We start from the raw sequence: 16,509 nt of genomic DNA, 5'->3' as shown, positions 1-16,509 counted from the left end.
GCATTCCTTCAGCCTCACTGAAATGATCCTTTAACACAAAAACTCCACAGGGTTTAAAAAAAAGGAGTTACCTCCTTGTATCTGATTTTCTTGGAGTTGGATTAGCTATATAAACATTACATCACAGAATGCAGTACCCACATAGTACTTTCCAACGCTCTCACCCTGTTCACCTGCATAGTCCCCAACACTGGCAAAAATATATTAGTCCATCTCAGTTGCTCTCAATCAAGTGAATTCCTGGAATAGAATGTAATGTCTAGTAATTTCTATGAAATTCCTAAAGCTAGAGAGTGAAACAATTTGAGAACATAGCTAAATAAAGTAAATTAACAAAAACTCCTGATATCCTGAAGAGCATACCTTCCCTTCACAGTTCATGAAAGATTGTTTAAACTGTTTGCTTGTTTGCAGAGTGACTTCTGCTATTAAGAATAACAAAATAGGCTGCATACCTTCCTTCAGGATTTACTTTTCTTCTATTTTTCATTAACTCTTTCTGAGTTGCAAGATGCCGAAATTTTTTAATTGTGTAACTGACACTATGAGATCAATGATTGCAGCCAAGAATCCTTCAGGCTTAAAAGACAATGCAAAATAGTGGATCTGAACAAGGATAATCTCAGGGTAACAGAATAATTAAAATTTCATAAAAGCAGAGTAGAGTTGATGGTGGAATGGACTTGTGAAGGTCATGTAGTCCAGCCTTACTACTCAAAGCACAGTCACCTAGAACAAGTTGCAGAGACCCCCGCGGCTCTTCTGGGTACATTTCAATGTTTGGCCACTCTTACATTAAAAAGAGCTTCTTCTCATATTTAAATGGCATTTCCTGTTCTCCAGTTTGTGGCCACTGTCTCTTGTCCTGCCCTTGGGCATCACTGAGAAGAGATCAGGTCCATTTTCTTTACTCCTGCCCATCAGGCATTTACTTCGATAAGGTACTCATCAAGACTTCTCTTCTAGAGATTAAACAATTCCAGCTCCCTCAGCCTGTCTTCATAGTTTTCACCACTTCCAAGGGATTCTCAAAAGAGATTAAAAAGTGTAACCAATCTTGCAAGTGGCTTCAAGAAAAAGCTATGATATCCAGGAATCTGAGGATCTTAAACAGGAATTCTGTCAGGTTAGCAACCCATGTTGCAAAGATACTTTGAAGCCTGATGATGAAGAAACAAACAAAAGTGATTTGCCACTTTCTGTTGCAAATTTGAAGTGCACTGGGACTGCCCAAAAATACTGGGTGGTCATAACATGACATCAAATGGAACACCCTCTTGAGAGTAAAAATGGTGTGTTCAGACCCAGTCCAAGGTACGAGGCCTTCACTGTAAGTACACTGGTTTGTGAATGAATAATTATGTTTTGCTTGGTAGTGGAAAGGAGTAATTTTTTAAGTGAAGCGTGTTCTTAAGCTATAGAAGTAGTTTGATTCAAGACCCTCTGGAAGGCAGGTGTTGGCAGGAAGCTTTCATGTTACTTTATTGTAGGCTCCTCATCCCTCAATCTGGGCCCATGAAAGCTGTTGCAAGGTCTCAGCAGTGACAGTTTCTCTCAAATCAAGCCCAACTGAAGACATGACAGAATGAAAACGGAGAAATTGCAATGAAGAATTCAAGAAAAAGTTAAGGTTGCTGATTTCCAGAATAAATCTCCACACTAGATGTAATTCACCTCAACAGACTGTCAGTACTGACCATAGGGAGCTTGTCTTGAAGTACCAACAGGGTGCCTTTTCCTGGAGATCACTGGGGCATTTAGGGAGGGAGAGAAGAATACCACTTCCTACATTTCTCCTGTGTTCCAAAACACCATGTAGAAGCAGCTGCCACCGTTGAGGCCAGTGGTGTCTCCAAACTACTAGATTTTTCTCATCTATGCCTGAGACTGCAAGTATGCATGGCAGAGTAAGGAAAGAAAGCCTACTTTTCCAACCCCACCAATGTAATTCCTAGGTTTCCTGGCTAAATACTTCAAGGTGATCCAGTAAGTCCTTGAGACTAGAAATGTCTGACTTAGCTGTGATGCATCTTTTCTGGTAGAAACCTTTTCAGAGAAGGTTTAAACTCAGTGTTTTTCTAAGAGGCAATGAAAATATCAGCAATGGCTGCCACAGGAAGACAACCCATTATAACAACTAATTTGAACACTGCTGATGAACCTGAATCAGGGATGAGGCTTGGAAAAGTTGCAGATTGTTCTGAGATATTAAACAAAAAATCAAAGTGACAATAACATCAAAGAGGGATAGTGAAATAAAATGGTTTCCACAGCCACATAGTCGAGAGGGATGGAGAATGAGAGGGGAGTGAACTGTCTTGTAGTTTGATGCTGTGCGTTGGACAGAATGAGGCTTAGAGAATAAGCACCAATGAAAGAAAAAATTTATTGGACACAGTGCTTGTATTTCAGTATAATCCCTCTTTCAACCTGCATATAGACATGCTCTCAAATCAGACCAAGTATATTTTGTTTTTGAAGTTCTTTCTGAAATATAGTCCGTACAACAGGTGTCCTTAAGTGCTTGTTATTCTTTGTAAATAATGAGCTTTATATATCACCCCCCGCAGCTCCTCTGATGCTTATGTTTCTAAAACACAAGACTAACACAGATTAACTAACTACTGGAGATCTTTACTTCAGTATTCAAATATCTTGAACTTTTCTTCATTTGATGACCAATAAAAAATATAAAAAACGTAAGTAATTTTCTGCCTCCAGCATGTCTTTAATTGATTATAACCCGACTTGCTTGTAAATTCCCAGTGGCATTTTACCTCAGTGCTTCCTATGTGATCTGGAACTTGACATTTGAGCATAGTACTATTAGACTTCCCTATTGGCTGCAGATCCAATTAAACCCAAGATGATTATAAGAAGTTGCTCAACCTAGTCAATCTTTTGCTAAGGATTTTCTAGGTTTAATTTTTTTTTTTTTTTTTTACACTGCCTGCTTATTCATCAGGTACAAAGGTTGAACAAAACCAAAGTGCTGTTGCACCATATTAATTCTTGTCAGTGCAGTGAAAAATCTACACGTGTATATATGCTGCCTCTAAGAAGCAACAGAAAGGTAAGACACTTGGCACATCTTTTTCAACATGTACGCAAAGATTTATTAGTATAACTTTGTTGCTAGACCTGAAACAAATACATCTTGGGTTACATTAAAAGTTCAGGAATTGCTATGAACCTTGGACATGTCAAGTTGTTAAGTAAATTGTACTTCAGTATAAAGTCAGGGAACAGTCTGTTTCTTCTCTGAAAAGCAGATTACCTGAATTTATGAACTCTGTTACCTCCATAAAACTGCCTTTTCAAATATAAGAAAAAGAACAGGAAATGCATTACTATTAAACAACAAAATCTTGAAAACTTTTTAAGAAAACCCTTCTAATTACAAGGAAATGTCAAGGTATCACCAGACTCAGTTTCTTTCCAAAGCAATTACTTTAAATAGCAATTCTTAAAGTCTGGTTCTAGTAAAAAGCTAAACTGCAATTAAAATTACAGACGCTTTCTGGTTCTATTGTTGATTATACAGGTTCCTACACACACAATGCATGAAATCAAACCTAAATAAGAAACCCCCTAACTTTTCAGTAGAACTAAAGTAAAAAAATAGGAACTATGTTTTTGACTTAGACATATGTATAGTGAATTTTTAGACAGGAAAAGGATTTTTCAAGTTAATTGCATCCCCTTCATTCACACACGTTATTTTTTCCTTGAAGTTGTGAAAAATTTTTAAATTAATTTTCATTTTCAACTTGACTGTTATTAACTTACAGACTCTTAAAATAATATTTTAATATATTTTTCACAATAAAGACTATTTTTCTTGAAATCTGCAAACTACAATAATACTATTAATCTGTGTTTCTAGATTGCCTGGTTAAGGAGCGCTCTGTTTCTGAACATCTTGGAAGTGATATTTTTAAAGTCCAAGTATGCCATGAGATCCAACTGTTAATACAGTTTATACCAGGTGTTCTCAAACTGCATCATGTTTTCCACTAGCAATATACAAACTGGCTCCAAAAAGTATGTGGGCCACCAGTACCATCACTGACAAGAACAATACCTAATACAGAACATAATACCACCATGGTTGCTGCTGCTAGTACCTCTTGTCCCTGCCACTGATAATACCGAACAAAAAGGTTTATGAACTCTTTTTGTATTTAATGTAAAATTCCAACAGCAGTAGAAATGCACAATAGATCAGAGCAGTATAAGTGGCACTTATCTTCTTTTTCTTCCTAAGAAGGTAGCAAGTTTCCAGGCTAATTCAGTTGGTTAAATGAGGTCAGTCCTCAGGCAAACAAATGTACAGAAGCAATCAATTAGACTTGACCAATTTGTTCTGTGACCTCATCTACTCCCTACTGATCAGCAAAGGCCTCCTGGCACACTTTTAAGGATTGGTGGAGTTTTTTAAAATCTGACTAGCTGCCTATATTTAGCAGTGTTCATGAAACTGAACTTCCTTATGTCATTTCCCCCACTCTTCTCAGTTAAATTCAGTGAATACTCTCTACAGCTCAAGATACAACAGGCACTTTAAACAAGTATCTTATACCTCATCTTTTGGGTCTTTTTTAATCTAGAAAACAGAAATCTGGGAAGGAGATCACAGAATCATAGAATGGTTTAGGTTGGAAGCGACCTTAAAGATCATCTAGTTCCACCCCCCCCGCCATGGGCAGGGACACCTTCCACTAGAGCAGGTTGCCCAAAGCCCCATCCAACCTGGCCTTGAACACTTCCAGGGATGGGGCATCTACAACTTCCCTGGGCTAAGATATTCCTCCACAACTTCCCTAAGATATTGAGGTTCACTTAGCCCACTATCTCTCTCTTAAAATGCTTAAGAAAAAGTGTAAAAATGGATAGCATACCTCTTACATAACATTTTAATTCAAGTCTGGCATAAACCGGGACTGATATAACATCTGACAGAGCTGCTTCATATTCTTGTTCAAAATGAGTAGATCTTGCAAATATCACCTGATTCAAAGGAGACGGATAAGTGACACTTTCTCTGAGAGAAGTTAATGTCACAGTGAGCACCATTTGCCAGAAAAATTTTGCTGAGTCTCAAAAAGTAAGATTCATATCCGTACAAAAACTCCAGCACAAGAGATTGAACCATGTTTACTTAGTTCCAAAGATCAGAGCAACAACTACACCTTCATAATACAGAGGTCCAGGTTTATGTCATATAATATATGTTATATTATGGATAATAAAGAGATTAGAAGATCAATCTACTAATTAAAAAAAAAAAACGACAAAAACTGCTTAATGACTTACATAAGAACATAACAGAAATTTGAGTGGATAAACCAACAACCCATCTAGTACAGTATTCTGCCTCTGTTAGTGGGAACATGAAAAATTATTCAGGTAGAGCATGCAAGCCTGAATACATTCTGCAGTTTACTCCTATCACAGTCTTCCAGTACCCATAATTACTTTAACAGGGATATTAATGAGTATATCCCCACCTATTTGTTTTATACATTTATGAAATCGTTGTCTACCAACTTGTCCAATCACTCCCTTTTCTATTTGCTGATACAGTCTGCTAACTTGATTTTAGGTCTGGGTCAATTAAGTGGAAGCTGAATGCATTAATTCTGATAACCTATATTTTTCCTCTTAACTTTACATTTCGTAGTATCTATGTAGAACAAAATTTATTAAATTACCATTGAAATAACTGTATCTATTAATTTGTTACACTACCACTACAGAAGACACTGGTATTCCGGTCCTGGTATACAAAAGTGTTGTTTTTTGCTAGGCTCTAAACATGAAACTCTCTTGGCTTGTGATCTGGGCTGGAACACTGTTTTTGAATCCAGTCACTGCTGACTGCAACATTACTTCTCAAACTGTAAGTTTTATATGTATGTAAATTACCGTTATTTCTGAAAGATACACTAGAAGCTAAAAGCATTTGAAAAACTCCCTTGTAAACATAAAATTCCTGAGGAACGAACCAGGTAGAGACAAATAAGAAGGCGTGGTTTTCTGCAAAATGGACAACTAGCTGCTGGTAGTCATTGTAAATGGGTGAATAACACTGAAACATATTTGAGATGGTTTTATATCTCAGACAAATCCCTCTGCAGACAACAGGAGTGCCTCATTAATCTTTTTGGAATAGACCTGCAAAGCAACAGTTGTTTGGACAAGGCCAACTACTGCTCAAGTCAAAGAGATTTACTGAGTTAGCACTTGCCCAAATAAGGTCCAAATGCATTTAAGAAATTTTTATAATTTTTTTTTCAGAGATTAATTTAATGGATTTTGTATTTATTGGGGAATGGAGGAGAAGGAAGAAGTCTTGATTAATAGTCAAGTGATAAAACTGGTATTGCACTATTTGCTCTGACTCACTGCCTACAGGTCTAGTACAGTATCTACTGCTTGTTCATCTTTGGGACAAACATGAAGAGCAAAAAAACCACGCAATGGGTATATGCAGTGTAGAAAAGGCACTCCACCTACATTTGTTTTTAAATAAACTATCTAGACTGAATCTGTTGACAACAGTAACAAACTGAACATAGGCTGCTTATTTAGGAAAAGTGATAACACAACCAATCTGTTTCCAGTACTTAGAATCTCCTTTAAATCCAGTTCTAGTATCTTGACTCTAAACTGTAGTCTGCAGTGATGCGTATGTATACATATAAAGAAATCTACTTTTTTTCAGAAAACAAAAGTGTTTCAAGGTATGAAGAGTAAACACTGTCAATCCTCATAAGACAGCAGCTATGCTAAACTTCAACGCAGAAAACCAGAATGAATTTAAGTGCTGTATTTGTAATAAAAATATATACTAAATGTTTTGTTGAAAGCCTGCTGTTTTAGAGTTTTAAAGATGATTTGAAGAGTAAACATAGCTGTTTTAAAAACAAAACAGTACATCTGAAAAAGCATATTTGAATTAATTTTGAGCCTTGAATCCAATTCCTCTATGACACCTTCTTTCCAGTTTATGTGGGAAAGGAATCCTTGTTCTATCCAGCCAACCTTCACATAGAATTCTAAACCAGACAGCCCTACTAGTTCCAAAATAGCATGCCAAACTGGTTATATTTCAGATGATCATCACATAAAGTGTTGCATCTCAAACAGAGTTTAAGCACTAAGTGACCTGGAACTTCAGGTCTGTATACACTAGGAGGATTCATTTCCCCTGTATCACCAGAACACGAGTATATTAGGAAAAAGATAAATGAAGAGAATGAATTTTTTTCTTTTCAAGTCCTGGCATTAAAAAATACAAGAAAGACTTTACATGCCCTTAATAGTCATCACTGAGACACCTTCATCACCAGACTTCCCTATAGCATTTAATTGTTGTCATTTTTTTTTTTTTTCAACAGGTCACTTGTGAGGAGTCTGGAAAGAACCTCCCTAACATCCCCGCTAAACTCTTCCAAAATGTTACTAAATTAAGCCTCAAAAATAATAAAATCACTTTAAAAGATAGTGACAAAGAGATTCTTCGAAGTTTTATCAACCTCACTGAACTTTATCTGAATGAAAATGTGATTTCTGTACTGTATAATAACAGCTTCTGCGATTTGACAAAACTTGTAATTCTGGATATCAGCAGCAATCTTATTAGCACAGTTCATACAGCAGCATTTGCAGGATTAAATCAACTGTCAGTGTTGAATCTATCCTACAACATGATTACTCAACTAGATTCAGATGTATTTACTTCTCTAAAAAGTCTGACAGTTCTAAATCTACAGTATAATTTTCTGAAATCTTTTCATATAAAATCATCTTTTAAATTGACTGAAATAATTTTAGCTGGAAACCCATGGACCTGCTCCTGTGACCTCCTTGATTTACAGATATGGCTAACTGCCTCCAGTGTGACAATGGGTAAGTTGTGGTAAGAACAGCATTTCATACTTGTTTACAACAAACAGCCTTATCTTGTTTTTTCCTGATCTAGATAATATCTACCATCAACTTACCTGTATTTTGGAGTAATACATTAGTTATCCGTTAATTTTTTTTTTTAGATTAGAGTGCCAATTAATTAACAATATCTCACAGCCTTTCCACTGCTCACATTCACAGCAAATGAAAACAACACTACATGTACATTCCCAAACACCACGGAAAAATTCTCCATCAAGACGGCAGCTATCCAACCAGCTGACTGCAAAATTGAAAACGCTTCTTTAGAAAACACTGTAACTTCTATTTTTGCCATTAAGTTTAAAAGCAGGGCCTTATTAACAGCTCTGACTCCAAACAACATCACTGGAAACAATGGAACACATGCAGGTAATACACTGATGTTTCACTTTACTGCTTACAAGCTGTTTGATTTGCTGCTCCATAATTTTATACTTTTTTGTATTTGTAGTACACTAATTCTTCCATAAAATCCAGGGCTATAGAACAAGCGTATTTCCAGGTTTTGGTAGACTGCACACACATTATAGTGAATGTTAAGCTCTACTGAATAAGTGTTCAAAATGGATAAACCACACTTGAATTCTCAAATGATCCAGATCTCCACCGAACAGAACAAGGGAAGCATCTTTAAAAAAATTTAATTACTTCTTCCAAACTAACTGCTTTCCAGACATAGCTGTCTTCTTAAAATGTGAAAGAGTGAGCCAATTAATTTTGCTGCTGCCCTCAACTGTGTTCAGTGTAAAGGACACGGATGTGCCCATCCCATATTCTTTGAAAATTTCAGTGATAGCCTCTTTACTTTTCTTCACCTTTTGATGTTAATTCAACCATCACTCTGTAACAGTCTAGCTTTTCTTTTGGTAATGTCAATTATTTTTTTTCTTACAAGCAAATTAATATTCTTCTCCACTCTTCCATATTGAAATGCTTTACTTCTTGCTTCTGGATAAAGTAGAATAAATATCAGTCTCCAAATATGTGCAAAATTGTAAGCCACCACTGCCACACGCACCTTTTGCTACTGAATTTTTTCACAGTATCACAGTATCACAGTATGCTAGGGATTGGAAGGGACCTCAAAAGATCATCTAGTCCAATCCCCCTGTCGGAGCAGGAACACCTAGATGAGGTTGCACAGGAAGGCGTCCAGGCGAGTTTTGAATGTCTCCAGAGAAGGAGACTCCACAACCTCCCTGGGCAGCCTGTTCCAGTGCTCTGTCACCCTCACTGAGAAGAAGTTTCTTCTCAAATTTAAGTGGAACCTCTTGTGTTCCAGCTTGAATCCATTACCCCTTGTCCTTTTTATTATAAAAGAATTGAAAGAATATGCAAAACAAAAAATGCAATATTTTAGGGTGCAGACATCATCACCATACAGAAATTTAAGCCTAGGAAATAGAATTTGAAGTCAATTACTGATTTTTTTTTTTTTATAAAGCCTATCTTGGAATTTAAATATTGAAAAAATGATTCTTCTATTATTTGTATGTCCCCAGAACTTTATCTGACTTTGAAACTATCATTTTTGATACATATGCATGGTGGATTCATATTGCTAGGAAACAGAGGAGATGTACAAGCATTTTTGGTCTGGTGATGCAACTGACTCCCTGATAACATAGCAATAACATTCTACTAAAGCTTTGGAGACACTCATTCCCTATCATTGTTTATTTTGTGAGTTCTCAGTTTAACTATGAAAAAAAACATACTAGAATTCTTGCTGGTATTCCTCATGAAGATGACTGTTTTTTTCTTCTCATCTGTTTAAAGATTTACCACTTCTTGGCAAAAGCTGGACCTTCCTAGCAGGTGTCCTAGGGTTTGTCCTAAGCACCACACTTCTGATTTTTACTGCTATAAAATGCCCAACATGGTATCGCTATTTGATCAGCTACAGTCACCGTCGTCTGGAAGAAAATGACTCACAGATGTTTGAACAGGAGTTCTCAGCTGACATGACTTCTTCTCCTACAGTATCGTGTACCAGCAATGAAGAGCCCATAGTAATATTTGAGAAAATTCATGCATTTGTGCCTGGGGAAGATGGATTTATTGAGGATAAATACATAGATTCTTATGTAACTGAGGAGAGTTAATGTCTTAAACAACGGATGATGAACTGACTTTTCAAAACTGTAGTATATTTGTACTTCCATATTATGCTACTTATGTACAATTCAAAATGAAGCTAAGCAGTCCATTTCCTTTTACCTTGTCAAATCCATAACAAGGTATTGCTTCATGAATCATCATGCCAAAAAATGTGGTGATGTGCATGCTGCACACTGTCACAACAAATATTTCAAAACATGCAAAAAATACTCATAATCTACCTTTTATAAAAACTTATTTGGTTATTCATGGCAGGGTGAGAGAGCTTACTGTATATTGCTTAACATGAACAAGTCTTTATGAAGTCGCTTGTGAAGCTGGCATAATTACTAATGCTTTATATGTGAAGAAGTCCAGAAAGAAAAAATAATTTCTCTAAAACACTGAAGCAGACCACAGCCAGACTAGGGACTGAATCCAAATCAATGGTGTCACAGATCAGTAGACTCTTACGCAAAACTAACACAATCAAAGAACAGAGCATTTGGGTTTTTTTACCCGAAGTAGCAGAACACGGAAGACCAACTGCTCCATTCCCTCAAATGTGTCTACATGCAGTACAATGATATATTATCATTACTGCATATCTAATGACTTTATGCCTTAGTTTGCTACTGAAACAAGTTTTTTCTCTTCATCTATTCTTAACACTTAAAAATGCATTCAGAGGTAGAGTAGACACATTTGCAAGCCATTGAAAACCATGGTATTATTTAGAAGTGACTTACTATTAAATGGTAAATTGTTTTTTAGAAGTGCTTATTTATACATAAAATCTCATCATTGAGATCGCTCTTACTGGAAACAAGCAGGATCACATCTCTTTCTCCTGCACATCTTCTGTCCCTAAATTAAACATCTCAGAAACTCACCCTTTCAACCAATCACTAGACAAGTCATTCGCATGGCTTACAAATTCTTACTGCAGGCATCTCACTGTCCTCATCTTCCCCTCCACACACCCTTACCTTACCAGACAGGAATCTCAATTCTAGTTCCCACTTCTGCTTGCTTTCCCCACTCTGCTACTCCACAACACAACCTCCAAAACTCAGGACCTTGACCGCAGGTTGCCAGAAGTCACGAGTCTGCACTGCCACCTAACTCCTCCTGGATGACATGGTAAGTATCTCTACAACAGTTACTCAGAAGAGTTTAAAGCTGGGAACTCCAGCTGCAGCCTGGCACTGATGCATCATCTTGAAATTGCTCAGGTATCACTTGTGGTATGCATTGCACTGTTAAGGAACTTCTGAATTAGATAACACCTCGGTTTTGCCAAGTTCAGTTATGATTTTCACAGCTTTGGAGAAGCATACACTTCCTGTACTTACGCTTGTCTTTCTGTGAAAATTTTATCCACGCTTTGAGTGTCTCGGTCATTCTGAACCTTTAACTTAAAAAAATAATAAATATTTTAATATAATACATAATAATAAAGATAGAAATTTTATACACAAATTCAAAGTTTCCTCTAAATGAGCAAGAAGCTGCTCAGAATTCAGTAGAGGAAGGAGCAGCAGAGGCTGCCTGCTCCAGAGGTTTTTCACATCTGATACTGAAGAAAGACCGGAAATTGCAGTCTTCCACTGGAAACCAAAGGAAGTAAGAAGGCATCTCCACGTTTGAAAAAGAAATACAATCAAGTTTGTAACAAATCACTTTACTTAATATTACTGTGGGATCTATTCCTGGAACACTTAGTAAACTACTATTTAAGCCTACAAACAAAATGAAAATGTAACACTTCCAAAGCTTTCTTCTCTTTATAACACAGTCATTGTGACTATTTTTCAACCAAATGCAGGGGGAAAAAATTGTTTTGACCAAGAAATGTCCAGGTGGTTTTTCAAGCTACCAAAACAACCTCTTCTAAAACTAGTTTCTTTTGCTTATGGAGAAGGTGGTCATAAGAAATGGAACATGCTTAATGCCAGTCATGCCTTAATACTTAGAGTAACACTCTAACTGTGTTAGAAAATAAAGAAAGTGAGTGAAGGAAGAACAACGCTCATTGATTTTGTGGTTGGCAATGTGAGAGACCTATTTAGTATTTATTACATTGGAGTCATTTAAAAGGCAGAAGACAAAAGAGAACTAAGTTTCCAGAAGACCAGGCAGCTTTACAAGGCAGTGCAGTCCAGTGAATTTGCCTTTCATAAGAAAAAGATTCAAATAAAGAATATATTTTAACACTCATAATTTGGGTTGAGATGACAGCCTTCTGAAATCTAAACCACAGAAAACTATCATGGGGCTGTTAATGCAACAGTTTAGACAATTGTCTCACTACAAACACTTCGCCAATATTATGGTTAATTTAACTGAAAAAATGGGTAAGTTTTAAATTAGTGCTATGCTTTTTTATCTATGTCGTATATTCGAAGCACCAAGAATGTAACACACACCATTTCACTGTTCAAACACAGCAAATACTCTAATTCTTACCATACTGTAATCTCGAATCACTTCTGCTATATCCGTATTGGTGTTAAGTATATCCACAACCTGAAATGAGACAGAATTTCAACCTGTTATTGCTCTCCTTTTTTTAATTACACACAAGAAAATCAGACAAATAGGTAGTAACTCAGCACTCATGAAAACACAGCAATTTTCTGTTATTGCAAATGGAAAAAAGCATAGTATGGGAATCTTAATAGATTATATGCAGTTTTTAGAAGTAATCACCATACATAACTGTACAAACCCCACAAATATTATGCACCAGTAATTTCTTAAATACATATGCAACTGCTTCTCCCAATGTATACTACACTTTCTTTGTTTTCCTTAGTTTCCACCTTTATCTTTTCCAGTAACTGAATAAAAAGCAGCATTAAGCAGTATATTCTTACAGAGAAACATCAATAAAAAAAAGATGCTGAAGTAAAGCAAATGCAGTACAAAGTAAATGACAGAAGGGAGAGCATTCAGTATCAAAAGCTGACAGCAGCATACCATGTTGTAGTCTGCTAGCTGACCTTGAAATTCTTTGATTTCACCAGCTAAAGCCTCTGCCCTAAACACAAAATAGAAAGCCAGACTTAATATGGGAAGATTTGTATATACTAAAACAAAATAATGAAGAAAACAATTATTTAATGGTTCCTTGAAGCCTGTAAAATACCAGACTAGTCTTGTGACTGAGAAAGTTAGCACTGCATTTGCTTCAATACATCTCACCTTTTTTCATATGACAAATAGACAGATTTCTCTTGCTTGTACATTTCTACTTCTTCCTGCAACTTGTTAATTTCTGTTGTGAGTTCATTTGTTTTGCTTCTGCAAAAAAATAAAAAAGAATCATTAACATTTTAATGTACAACTAAAACATAGAAAACCAGAAATTATATTTTGTAATAAATGTGCAATCAGTAGCTCTTTCTCACACTGTACCGTGTTTCAAATCAGTATTTCAAAGAAGAGCTGTATAAGTGAGGAAAAAAGCAGAGTGGTTGTACTAGATAAAATCACGAGTAGTTGTTAGAAAACCTGGATGTGAAATAAAATGCTTTAATTAGCTTTTTGTCTTTGCTGGTGAAACAGACGTGAATTATTCTCAAATGGACAGGAAAAAAATCATAGTATTATTTCACAGAATGTGGGTACCATCCATATTTAAAATGACATCTTTTAGGACTCACTATTTAACATTGCAGTATTATCAACTGACAAAGTAGCAATACAGTTTCCGCAAGGCCTTGCCTTTGTCAGTGCTAGCTCAATGTATAATCCAAGTAAATCACCTGGAACATACACTAAAAAGTGCTTAGTTTGTGATGCTACCTCTTACAAATGGAGCTATCAGACCTACCAAGCAGGTAGAAGTTCAAAATCACTGACCTTTCTTTTACTAATGCTGCGGGAGTGCATTTAACTTAGCAAGCCTAATAACAAAATGTCAAAGGAACCTACTTGTACTTGCACATAAGCATAAAATTCCTTTCCTCCTACAAACAATACGCAAAATGACCTTAACACTTATAACAGGACAGATTTTATTATAAGTGATCACCACTTATCCCACTGTATTGCTAAGCACAACAAACTTCATGTCAGAAAGGGAACAGAGCATTAAACCTTCTGCAGTTTGAATGTGCTCTTAAGACATACCTCAGCAGTCCAAGGTAATATGTTTTATCCATTATCTGTCTCTGAGGACCTGAAAAAGAAGAATAAGATAGCATTTTGTTAGAAAACAACTAATTTTGATGAATTGTAAATTATGAAAACAATCTGCAGAATCTGCAGGCAGAGAACTGCCATCTTCTCAGTGTTCTTAAATAGATTTTACCTCATTAAAACAAAGGCAGAAATTCATTTTAGAGTGTTGTGAAGATAAACACTACTTTTTCAGCTATATAAGGTTACTATATAACATAGTATTTTAATTATTCTGCAGTGATGGAATAAGACACAACTGATCCTGTTCTCTTCTTTCGAATGATATTTAAATACAGCTGAGGCACAGAAAAGCCTTTGTCTTCTCTGACCGTTTAAGGGTAAAGAAAATAAGAGAGACATGCTTTAATCTTCCTTTCCTTTCTCCTATTCCTATTAATCATAGCTATTCACTCTCCAATTCACACAGCAACAAAAAGTTTTCCTTTAAAAACCTAAATATTCCTTTAAAATGTTTGCAGGCACTTTGATAGCTATTTTCAGTCAAAAATACCTTTCATTGCAGTTTTCATTCCACTTAATCCCTGTTGAGTCACTGGACGGTCTGCAACTTTAATCTGAGATGATAAAACTCCTCCAGTAGTCGAAGAACCACCCCGAGAACCAGGTCTTGATGTACTAGGAGGCATCTATAAACAAAACAAAACAAAACACAAAACTCCCAATCCTGAATTATGAGTTTATGCAATTTCCAAAGCAATTAAAAACTTAAGTTAGCCTCTATACCGTTCCTATAAGAATCTTTTAGCATTTACATCTCTTCAGATAAACAAAGCTTCAGTCAAATATCTGCTGCGGAAGGGTAGGAGATTACCTTTGAGCACCTGTTCATTGTTCCCTCTGTCTGCAACATTACTGCTATTAAGGTCTCCCAGGTGAACTTGTGATGCAAGACCTCCTTGACCCCTTTCAGTCAAAATCAGAAAATAAAACTGTACAAAATCAAAATTGTAAAATTCTTCCTCAGAAACTATCACTCCAGTCATACTACTAAAAAAATTACAAAAAAAAAGGACAAAAATCTAAATATATCGAAGCTCATATTCAAATGTTTTAACATACCCCTGTTCCTATTCTGGTCGCTGATGGAGTCCTTGATGAAGAAGTAGGCCTTGCAGCGAGCCCTATTCCTGCTCTTGAAGAAGGACGAGCTATTGGAGGTCTGTGACTGCTGGCCATATTTGCTCCCTTTTGAACTTCTCCCTGGAAAGAGGGATAGAAATAGTCCTTTAATTTGCACAAGTTCTTTAAAACTACCAAAGATCAACTCTTTAAGGCTTAGTTTTTCCTCCTATTAGGAGTTTACTTTTCTTTGGAAACCTGTAAGCACTTCCTTACTGGAAAAGCATAGTACAAGACAGAAAGAGTACACAGAAAGGACCACAGAAGCTCCACCAGTAAGATCAGACAGCAGTCCCTCTTCAGTGCTTAGCCAGTCCTCAGTTTATACAGTTAAATAGATAACTCCTGCTAATTCTTGTGGCACTTACTGTTTCAGCATCTGCCCACAGAGTTCAAGTCTCTAATGAAACAACCTGGAAGCGAACAGCTGTTGTAAATACCCATTTGGGTTATGCGGAGACAGTCCTTCGGGCATTGCCAGTCACCAGTGCGCTATCCCTGATAAACCCTGGTGGTCTCTCCACCAGTCCCTTGAGGAGCACCACCCCCCCACCCCCCACCCCCCGCCGCAGCACACGGAGCCAGCGTTTCCATCGCTGAAGCCGCCAGGCAGTTAGTTGCTCGGCAGGCCCTGTGAGATGGAGGTATTCTCGGCCATGACCCAAACAGGCAGAAATACCCCTGCTCCCCCGGGGCGATAAAAACCCGCCCCCGGCCAGGCTGAGGGCCTCTGGAGCCAGGGAGGTCACAGCAGCAGCGGCCCCAGCTACAGAACCGGAGCCGCAGACAGGCGCCGACCCCGCCTCCCGGGCGGCAGCAGTCCCTTCCTCTCACCGGACTCGCAGGCAGCCATTCAGCCTCCGCAGACAACGGAGCCGGTATCGCAGCAACCACCTAGCCCGATGGCGCAGCTCGCGGCTCTCGCGAGATTCAGAAATCTCATTCCGGCAGCCGAGGGACTCCCTGCAAGGGGCAGTGGCCCGCGGAGACTACAACTCCCAGAGTGCCCCGCGACGGAAGCGCGGGCGCTCTGCCTCCGTTCTGCGGCGCGGTGCCTGCCGGGCGGTGGAGTCTCGCCGCCCGCCGCCGGCGTGCCCAGTCACAGGTCTTCCGGCGCGGCGCTCG

The 16,509-nt window shown here is 37.6% G+C and overlaps 2 protein-coding genes across 2 annotated transcripts in view; one reads left to right on the top strand and one right to left on the bottom strand.

Annotated features, from left to right (window-relative positions):
* The window catches only part of IFT74 (intraflagellar transport 74), a 39,314-nt gene extending 23,071 nt beyond the window's left edge, over window positions 1-16,243 (bottom strand). The window contains exons 1-8 of the mRNA XM_082497569.1: window positions 16,219-16,243; window positions 15,325-15,465; window positions 14,756-14,891; window positions 14,194-14,242; window positions 13,264-13,362; window positions 13,039-13,099; window positions 12,526-12,585; window positions 11,412-11,473 (exon numbers count right to left, since the gene is read on the bottom strand). Coding sequence (XP_082353695.1) covers window positions 11,412-11,473; window positions 12,526-12,585; window positions 13,039-13,099; window positions 13,264-13,362; window positions 14,194-14,242; window positions 14,756-14,891; window positions 15,325-15,441 — 584 coding nt within the window. The 5' untranslated portion in view covers window positions 15,442-15,465; window positions 16,219-16,243. The remainder of the gene's footprint in view (window positions 1-11,411; window positions 11,474-12,525; window positions 12,586-13,038; window positions 13,100-13,263; window positions 13,363-14,193; window positions 14,243-14,755; window positions 14,892-15,324; window positions 15,466-16,218) is intronic.
* On the top strand, window positions 3,047-10,061 carry LRRC19 (leucine rich repeat containing 19; the record flags this gene model as incomplete). The annotated part of the gene is made up of 5 exons (XM_082497571.1): window positions 3,047-3,073; window positions 5,810-5,902; window positions 7,404-7,914; window positions 8,116-8,325; window positions 9,736-10,061. The coding sequence occupies 5 exons, from the start codon at window positions 3,047-3,049 to the stop codon at window positions 10,059-10,061; spliced, it is 1,167 nt and encodes a 388-aa protein (XP_082353697.1).
* Window positions 16,244-16,509: the final 266 nt, after the last annotated feature.

This window comes from Vanellus vanellus (assembly GCF_965231255.1).
Source record: "Vanellus vanellus genome assembly, chromosome: Z".
Taxonomy (NCBI): Eukaryota; Metazoa; Chordata; class Aves; order Charadriiformes; family Charadriidae; genus Vanellus; species Vanellus vanellus.
Note: the sequence above shows the minus strand (reverse complement) of the source record. Positions and strands in the feature narration are given on the sequence as shown.